General features: G+C 44.8%; 2 protein-coding genes across 2 annotated transcripts in view; one reads left to right on the top strand and one right to left on the bottom strand.

Moving 5' to 3' along the window:
- LOC117450830 (protein SPMIP3-like) overlaps window positions 1-10,000 on the top strand; it is a 349,252-nt gene that overhangs the window by 144,648 nt on the left and 194,604 nt on the right. The window lies entirely within an intron of this gene.
- The window catches only part of usp34 (ubiquitin specific peptidase 34), a 95,791-nt gene that overhangs the window by 33,373 nt on the left and 52,418 nt on the right, over window positions 1-10,000 (bottom strand). The window contains 16 exon segments of the mRNA XM_071204925.1: window positions 1-29; window positions 32-66; window positions 159-223; window positions 313-408; window positions 491-544; window positions 619-697; window positions 891-1,041; window positions 1,195-1,367; window positions 2,427-2,521; window positions 2,830-2,907; window positions 3,276-3,332; window positions 4,624-4,770; window positions 6,698-6,763; window positions 6,855-7,018; window positions 7,830-8,134; window positions 8,258-8,352. The exon segment at window positions 1-29 is cut by the window's left edge and continues 9 nt beyond it. Coding sequence (XP_071061026.1) covers window positions 1-29; window positions 32-66; window positions 159-223; window positions 313-408; window positions 491-544; window positions 619-697; window positions 891-1,041; window positions 1,195-1,367; window positions 2,427-2,521; window positions 2,830-2,907; window positions 3,276-3,332; window positions 4,624-4,770; window positions 6,698-6,763; window positions 6,855-7,018; window positions 7,830-8,134; window positions 8,258-8,352 — 1,689 coding nt within the window.

The raw sequence follows: 10,000 nt of genomic DNA, 5'->3' as shown, positions 1-10,000 counted from the left end.
CATGAGGGAGACGGCTTTAGGGTCGGGAGCGTGCTGGGGATGCTGCTGCAGAGCTGCCACATGAAACTGAAGGAACACAAAGGAATAAGTATAAGCAAATGTGGAAGGGTGAGTATAGACGGTTTCATTCTATCAAAATAACTAGATGGGATACCCACCCAAAGTAAGTGTGTTCAAATATATTTTTGTCCTGGAGAAACTGCATGTTGTCGTGCCAAATCCACTGCAAGAGACAGACATCAGAGATTAGACGTCACTTCATATACACGTATTGACATTATTCAAAGTGTAAAGAAAGTGAAACCAGGGCACCTCCAGCAGATCAGGAGAGACGTCAAAACTGAAGTCCTTCCCGTTCTCCTCCTCCAGCTCCACTCGCTTATAGAAGAGCATGTAGGCACTGTGTGTCTGCGAGACGATGAACATGTCGGTATTACTTTCTGGAGCAAACGTGGTGACATGGACATGTTTAAATGAAACTGATCCTCACCTTCTCAAAAGAGAAATCCATGAACTTGTCCGTGACCGAGTCGTAGGTTTTAGTCTGAAAGATAAAACGCATGTCAGCAAAATCCAAAGAGACAAATACAATACATTTAGCGTATTTATTTACTGTACCGTCATTTCTCCTCCGAAGCACTCAGAGGCCAGCTGGGCCGAGTCGAAGGGCTTCACCTCGGCATCGTTGAACAGGTACCTGCGGGAAGATCGGTTTTTAAATCCTACTTCACATCTGATATTGAACGTTTTCAAAAACCCGGTGCTTAAGACTGATGTCTCACTCGATAAAACCATTCAAACCAAAAATATATTTCCATGGTGTGTGTGTGTGTGTGTGTGTGTGTGTGTGTGTGTGTGTGTGTGTGTGATATAGTTACAGCCCTACTCACCACTTGTTGTTCTTGTAGGCGTGCGGGTTCACGATGTCCCTGATGAAGCTGTAGTAATGGCCGCCGTCTGCCGTGCCCGTGTGGACCGTGACGCCGATGAGGTCGTACTCGTAGCTCTCGGTGACTTTTGCCTCTCCTTCTTCCCGAAAACCTGCAACACGTGACAGACAACGCTCAGAAACTAATGTCGTTCATCAGAGATGTTCTGCACATCTTCCGCTGTGTCTCCCAGGACGTAGCCAAACACAGATCTCTTTAGTACGGTTTTGTTCTCATTAACGTATTTCTGGATGTCTGGACGAACCCTCTTTGCGCTCTCCCTTGCCCATGAGGAAGTCCTCGGTGTAGGGCGTCATGTCGAGGCGCAGCGGGAAGGAGAAGTGTGTGTTGACCTTCTCCTTCATCATCGTCACCATGTTGAAGGTGTATCTCATGGTGTTGAAGCTCAGGATCCGCGGAAGCTTCTTGAAACACGCCCTGAGGGAAGAGAGACGAAGGACACCGTGAGATACCTTACAGGTGAAGTTGTGAAAATCGCCCTTTTTCTTAATCTTGCATGTTGTTTTTTTACATGTGTAGGAATTAGGATTAAAATGAGTTTGCTTCTAAATGATTCAGAAAGGCGGTTATACTAAAAGTGATTTAGTTCTATTGAGGTTGAACTAACAAAAAGTACACGGATTGTGCCTTTCTGCTCTTCTGTTTGATTGGTTGTTTCAGTTATCAGTTAGTTTGACCTCTGGTACGTAGTGGAGGTCAGTAAGAGGGCGGGACATGCAGGCGATACACAACATCAAATCTATACGGCTTATAAGGATCTATTTAGTAGCAGGGTATCATTATTTACCCTAAACACCTTCGCTGTAGCTAAACACCAAACACCCGATCATTCCAGTCTCGAGTAATAATGAATGTTTATAATTAATATCTACCCAAAAACAGGTGTTCGGATGCTACACATGTTACCCCTAGATTCCACCGGGTCCGTCTGCGCGGCGGCGTTCACACTCTAGTCAATGGGTGCTATTCCACCAGACGCACCGCGTTACGACTAGAAGCGTCCCAGAAACATTTTCTATTTTCGACACGACGCGTTGCATAGCGCCGGGCAGGAAGTGGACCGGTCAGAGCATCCAGTCAATCCCCAAAATAAACCCATTTTGCAGACCCTGTCTCTCCGTAGTCTTTCAAGTAGGAGGAGAAATGCCAGCGTTCTCCCCCGGTTTACAGGCACTGTGTAGATTATATATAGAATAATTATGATGATTAATAAAAAAGATTACCACTAAAATACAGCAACACATCTTTGATTCTTGTCGTTTATAACTGGGATATTACAATTATTATTAACTTTGTCTGCACAAAGTAGCCTGTCCAGGAAATATGCCCAAATCAACAAGAACTGCGAGCCGGCACGCAAGACGCTTCTGAAACGCGCCCGGTTGGGTCTGACGCCGGAGGAGGTCGGACCAAAACCGCGGCGCAGACGGACCCGGTGGAATCCCGGGGTCAGTTTGATTAAACAAATCCACAGACCTCTTCTCAGCGCGGACCTTCTTGCCGCACTGCGAGCAGGTGTACATGTTGTCGCCTTCAAGAGTGTCCTTTATCGTCACTTCATCCAGAGATTCCTGAAGAAAACACACCATCAGAAATCTCAGATAAACAGCCCAGGTTTTAGCTAAAAGGTCTTCAAAGGGTTAATTGAGATTAAGAAGTAGGAGAATTGCCTCATCGTTTAAAAGTTACACTTCATACTTTCGTTTATCAGAAATCACTACATTGAGATACATTTGTAACGACAGCTATCTTACAAATTATAAAACTGCATCCAATGGAAATACTCAAGAAAGAGGTACTTCAAATGTATATTTAAGTACCTTACACTTACTAGAATACACTTGTTGTATTCTACCACTGATGTGTTTTATTAACTCACGTAGATGTTCTTCATGTCCGCCACTTGACATCTGACCGTGTAAAACTCCTCTGCGGTCTGACTGACGTGGTCGCAGTCCTGCAGCGAGAGACGGACACAAGTTTCACTGAAAGTCTCCAAAACTGAAATGTTTTCTTTCGTCCGACACTAATGACGATACGCTGTGAACGACATCTGGATAGTGCACTCTGAACATATGTTGTTGATACGATACATTCAAAATAAAAGCAGTGGCAATATTTTTCACCATCAATGGTTTTACATTAATAAAATCCATTTGATTCTGGTGTAAAAAAGAAAAAGTGTGACATAAAAGAAATACTTAAAAAGTAAATAATAATGGAGCGAAGAATACAAATATGTTATTCGTTATATTAGATACAAATATTTGAGCTCCAAATCCACTTTTGGAAGTTACATGTTGAATATGTGAATCCCTCACTCACCAGCGAGACCACGTTGTTGGTGATGACGCCTCCGAACAGAGTCTTCACCGTGTTTTTCTGCGAGAGAAAATAAAATACATTCATCAAACTTCAGGACTATAAACTCGTGCTTTGAATTATGTTATTTAGTCATTAGTCTGAGTCAATGAGCACATGTGTAGTGACTGGCTGTCCCCGAGTCTCCAGCACTCGTCCCACCAGAGGAACAATGTCTCTCAGAAACAGACTGGGTTTAGCAAAACTCAAATTGAGCCGGATCATCGTCCCAGAGGACTTCTGACGCAGAGTGTAGCTTGCAGACGATTATATGCACGTATTTATGTAAAGATGTACCGTACTTTTCGGACTATAAGCCGCGACTTTTCCCCCCATTTTGTTTGTACAGCTAGCGGCCACTAGGGGACCTCCTAGATCTATGGATTTTACAGGTAACATTAACCACCTTAACTCTATGGGCTCTAGGACCGGTCCGCGCCCGCCACCTCTAAGCGGCGGCTCCAGCAGGAAAAGCTGGAGGCCGGAAAAGAGTGAGACAGGTAGCGCGCCAAAGTAAAAGTGGAACCGAGAGACAGAACGAGAGCAAGACAGACGGACAGTTTAGCTGCTGCGGCTCATATGCAGGTGCGCTTTACAGTCCGAAAAGTACGGTACTTGTCAGGAAATATTCAAATGTTTATAGTGAAGTTGTGTTTTCTTTAGATAAAGCTTTATTGTCTCCCTTGGGAGAAATTTGTCTTGGGCATCGAGATAATACACATACAACATTCAGGTCAATCAGTCGTAGATACAGAACACAGATCACATGGCAAAGAAACAAACCAGAAACATACAGCACTTTCCCTATTGCACATATCCCTATTGTGTCCATACCTATTTACCCATAATGCACTTCCCCTATTTAACCTTCTCGACTTTTTAAGGAGAAAATAGAAGACACATTTGGAGAATACACAAGAATACATTGGCATAGGAGTTGTCAGTCTGATGTGTGAAGTGGTGTGTGTGAAGTTGTGTGCGTGTGTGTGAAGCTGTGTGTGTGAAGCGGTGTGTGGGAAGCTGTGTGTGGGAAGAGGTGTGTGTGAAGGTGTTTGTGTGTGTGAAGCTGTGTGTGTGTGAAGCGGTGTGTGTGTAGCGGTGTGTGTGTGTGTGTGTGTGTGTGTGTGTGTGTGTGTGTGTGTGTGTGTGTGTGTGTGTGGTGTGTGTGTGTGGAAGAGGTGTGTGTGAAGGTGTGTGTGTGTGTGTGTGTGTGTGTGTGTGTGTGTGTGTGGTGTGTGTGTGTGTGTGTGTGTGTGTGGTGTGTGTGTGTGTGTGTGTGTGTGTGTGTGTGTGTGTGTGTGTGTGTGTTTACCAGCTCCTGGGACATCTCCTCGATCTTGGTGATGAGGTCGGTGAAAAACTCCGTCATGTCCTTCTGCTCGCCGGTGTTCAGCGGCTGTTTGTCCATCGTGTACGTTTTACAGAACGGACGAGGGTTGTACGCCTTCCTCTCGCTCTCCTGGAGACAGAGGGGATTCAGATCAGATTAGGTTTAGATAAAGAAAGAGTCGTGGTGTTGGTGTTGTTGTTGTTGTTGTTGAAATTCTGTCTGCAGAGCTTCAAATGATTGGTGTGCCGTTAGTAGTGCTTTGATTAATCCAGCACATATTTCCTGGATTAAAATCGATGAATTGTTTGGTCTAGAACATTTTAGAAAATGAGCTTGTAGACACGTCATCAATTCAAACAACAGGCGAGTAGATACGCACATTTATAAAAACTGACAAGTCAAATCAAGCAATCTGATTGGTTCTTAGCCGTGATATACTGAGCGTATACCGCGGGTAGAATTGTAAGTTACTTTTCACAATAAGTCAGTATCCCTCCGCGTCTGAGAAAAACATTATACAGTTGGGCTGAAAAGGAAACTGCCTCCTTTTTACGCAGCGGTCCAGACATACACATCAAACGGCAAAACATATTCAGTGTGGAGTTCCTTTGGCATTAGGGCAGGGATATCTAGATACTTTCCAAGCTTTGACATAATGAATTGTGCTACTTTTAAAGCAAGCAACGATGTTTTCAAATCTGTAATCAAAGAGGTCCGCAAAAACACTATCGACCAATCAGATTGCTTGATTTGACTTGTCAGTTTTATAAATATATTTACATTTCTTCCGTTACGAAACAAACTTACAAAGCATAAGATGGAAACATTTAAGATTAACTTCGACCTCCGGGGGGGTCTTACTATGGAGGAGTGGATTGAGCAGTGCCTATCTCCAGAAAAAATAAGCACCTAAACGACGACATGCAGAGCTCCGTGAAGAGCAGGCAGACCAACTGGAAAAGTACCACCATTCAAACGCTTTCTGATGCGGGTCTTGAAACAAAGCAGAGACATGATGACCGTTAGTGGCCACAGGTGCGAAAGCTCTCTCCAGAGCGACTGGAAGCCGAATCTCAGGGACCGGAGAAAGTGGAGCAATATTCTCACCACGCCAAGCAAGAGCTAGAACAACCTCAACCTCAACAAGTAACCTCGTAAGCCATGCTGCTGATGCTGGACATGTTTTCAGTGGCTGCACAACAAACGGCAACAAACACATGAATGTAAATAAATAGCCAAATAATGGATCAACGCTCTCTGTCTAATATGTTCGCTAGCTGTTAGTGTTGTTGCATAGCAACCACCTCGCACTATGTTTCGCGCAGAAGGCAACGGAGGGACTGTTATATTTTGACCGTCATTATTTACTAATAAAAACTATTTAAATTAGAGTGTGTATTTTTCTTTCATATTGCCACACTTGGTAACCGTTTTATAAAAGCAATAGCTCACTTCAGGCCGTGATATATGCTTCGCGTCGGGCCGAACCACGCCCCTTAGCTGTGATATAATGAGCATATACCACGGCCTGTCGTGAGCTATTGCTTCATTATAATGTTGATGTAGTTCAGTGAGGCTGTCCCCGAGTCTCCAGCACTCGTCCCACCAGAGGAACAATGTCTCTCAGAAACAGACTGGGTTCACTTTAGCAAAACTCAAATTGAGCCGGATCATCGTCCCAGAGGACTTCTGGCACAGAGTGTAGCTTGCTTATGAAGGCGTGTCTTTTTGCGAAGAAGGGGAACTGTTATAATGTATATTGTGTGAGGGTGAGCTATTCCTTCAACCTTCTGTTTGTGCCCGATGAAAGAAAATAATGCACTTGAATCTCGGGCGGCGGCGCACGTTTCTCACATTCGTGGTTCCTTATTTTATTACTAACCTCTGCTCTCTATAGAATGAATATCAAAATCCAAAGTAGATGATGATTTTAAAAACACGTACATCTGTTCCATGTCCTATATATATTCATGTTGCCCGGTTAGAGGAGCCGGTGACTTTAGCTACAGTGTAGATATGGCAATGACAATCAAGCCTTGAATTGAATAAAACTCACCATGAGATATGTGAACATCTTCTGCAGCTCCAGCAGCGTGGTCTTGTGCTTGATATCCTCAGCGTACTGCACACACACACACACACAGTATAAGAATCCACACACTCTTAATCTGAATGATGTTTTGCTGCCCTCAGTTCGTCCTGCAGGCACTGACCTTGGCGGTGAACACGGCCTGCCGCGCCTCGGGGATCATGTAGAGCTGCTGGATGGTGGAGGCCAGGTAACACGTGGCCCCGAGGTTAGTCAGACCCACGAAGCGACACTCGGCCCGAACATCGTCGTGGGGCCAGTAGTCCCACTTATACGGGGCGTGAGAAGCTGGAGGAAGAAGAAAAGAACAATGTGGTTAATTAGGACATGTAGGGCGTGGCTTCTTTGGTGAACAAGCTGGTCGTTGTGATCGAGAAACGAAATGTACATTAATCAATATTTCTATGAACTATCAGAATTGATTGAGCTTTTTGTCGTAGTTTTTAAGCACATTTAGAGTGTAGTTCATTGACGTCTGTCCCGGAGTCTCCAGCACTCGTCCCACCAGAGGAACAATGTCTCTCAGAAACAGACTGAGCCGGATCATCGTCCCAGAGGACTTCTGACACAGAGTGGAGCTTGCAGACGATTATATGCAGGGATTTATTATTTGTATATTTAGATATACTGCATGTACTTTAGGAAGTGCACTATGAAATGCCTTAGTGTCTGACATGTCCTATAAATAAACTAGCCTTGTCTCGAACATCACAACAATATCAATCTTTCGTCGGTAAAGTTTTGTTTACAAGGAAATATCTGCACGCTTAAGTGTCCGACGTAAGTGTAGTACACTTTCAGAAAATAACAGAAAACCTTAACAGCTGATCAGGTGGTGGAGGAACTCTAAAAACGCCTCACCTGTAGCGACAGTTCATGCCCCTCTTTAAATGTTCACTAACTTATCTGTCGGACAATTTAAACACAAACAACCACAGAGATATTTCTATTTCAAACAGCTGGAGTTTGAAGTTGAAGACCTCACTTAGCGTTTTAAGACAAGAGAAATCGTCATAAGGAAAATCAGGTGTAAGAGAGAGTTCTTTTCTACCCGGTAACCAACTGTAGATATAAAGAGACACGCAGCTATCCTCCTCACCTTGCATGTGCTGGGACATGACCCAGTTGTGCAGCAGCCGGTAGTTTTCCACGGATCCCTTCACCGTCTCCACCAGCAGGTCGTAGGCGGCGGCCCGGGCGGCGTGAGACTTGCATTTGGGCTGCGCGCGGTCTGCCAGGCTGGGCAGGAGGAAGAGGAGGTTGTGCACGTCGCGCAGGAACTCCTGACCCTCGCGCGAGAACTTGAAGGGAGGCTTGTGCTTGAGGACGCTGGTGGCGAGACGCAGGAGGCCCGTCAGCCCGTCGTCTTCGATCGTCCCGTCCTGCTGGTCCAGGATCTCACGGCTGAAGGAGAGAGACAACCCGGTCATGAATATCTGTCCTTGAAATGTGTAGTAGCTGTGTACATGACATTCATTTACTATAATATATATATGTATCTCGTGTTTTCAGAGCACAGATTCTGACCTCCGGATGCAGTCAGCGAGGTGTCGAGCGAGAGCGTCCAGGTCGAGCAGCGTCGTCTGCAGCGGGACGGCCAGCGACAGAGAGGGAGAGACCTTCTGTGAGTTCAAACAGACCAACACGAGCAGCAGCTCCATGACACACCGACGCAATGCGACACAAATAAAGGTCCCCTATTTCACTGTTCTTCAATATATCAGGTCTCAGATATATACAGAGCCTGTCTCTGATTGGCTGAAACACCAACCAGATCATTGCAGCATTACCCATAATCCCCTCTGTTTTAGCCCTGTTTCCAAAGTGCTGATTCTCTGTCTGTTACTTTAGATGAAAATCAGGAGCCCCTCCCCACGCCCCTCTGAGAGACATCTGGTTAGAAAGAATTCAATGGAGCTCTAGAGGAGATTCAGGTGATAAGGGGGGGGGGGTTACCCTGGATGCTGATTGGCTAATGGTTACACAAGACAACACATCGTTATGACATCATAAAGTGGCCAAAATCTGATCAGGTTTTTATATAAATGGATGAGGACAAAAAGAGAGAGAATCTCTGTTTCTCAGAGTCTCTTTCCACAGAGGGGACACATGTTGATGTAGAAGAGACGTGAAGAAGAGGGGACACATGTTGATGTAGAAGAGACGTGAAGAAGAGGGGACACATGTTGATGCAGAAGAGACATGAAGAAGAGGGGACACATGTTGATGTAGAAGAGACATGAAGAAGAGGGGACACATGTTGATGTAGAAGAGACATGAAGAAGAGGGGACACATGTTGATGTAGAAGAGACATGAAGAAGAGGGGACACATGTTGATGTAGAAGAGACATGGAGAAGAGGGGACACATGTTGATGTAGAAGAGACATGAAGAAGAGGGGACACATGTTGATGTAGAAGAGACATGAAGAAGAGGGGACACATGTTGATGTAAAGAGACATGAAGAAGAGGGGACACATGTTGATGTAAAAGAGACATGGAGAAGAGGGGACACATGTTGATGTAGAAGAGACATGAAGAAGAGGGGACACATGTTGATGTAGAAGAGACATGAAGAAGAGGGGACACATGTTGATGTAGAAGAGACATGAAGAAGAGGGGACACATGTTGATGTAGAAGAGACATGAAGAAGAGGGGACACATGTTGATGTAGAAGAGACATGAAGAAGAGGGGACACATGTTGATGTAGAAGAGACATGAAGAAGAGGGGACACATGTTGATGTAGAAGAGACATGAAGAAGAGGGGACACATGTTGATGTAGAAGAGACATGAAGAAGAGGGGACACATGTTGATGTAGAAGAGACATGAAGAAGAGGGGACACATGTTGATGTAGAAGAGACATGGAGTAGAGGGGACACATGTTGATGTAGAAGAGACATGGAGAAGAGGGGACACATGTTGATGTAGAGAGACATGAAGAAGAGGGGACACATGTTGATGTAGGAGAGACATGAGAAGAGGGGACACATGTTGATGTAGAAGAGACATGAAGAAGAGGGGACACATGTTGATGTAGAAGAGACATGAGGAAGAGGGGACACATGTTGATGTAGAAGAGACATGAAGAAGAGGGGACACATGTTGATGTAGAAGAGACATGAAGAAGAGGGGACACATGTTGATGTAGAAGAGACATGAAGAAGAGGGGACACATGTTGATGTAGAAGAGAAATGAAGAAGAGGGGACACATGTTGATGTAGAAGAGACATGAAGAAGAGGGGACACATGTTGATGTAGAAGAG

This window comes from Pseudochaenichthys georgianus, chromosome 1 (genome assembly GCF_902827115.2).
Source record: "Pseudochaenichthys georgianus chromosome 1, fPseGeo1.2, whole genome shotgun sequence".
NCBI classification, from domain to species: domain Eukaryota; kingdom Metazoa; phylum Chordata; class Actinopteri; order Perciformes; family Channichthyidae; genus Pseudochaenichthys; species Pseudochaenichthys georgianus.
This window is presented reverse-complemented; position numbering and strand designations above follow the sequence as displayed.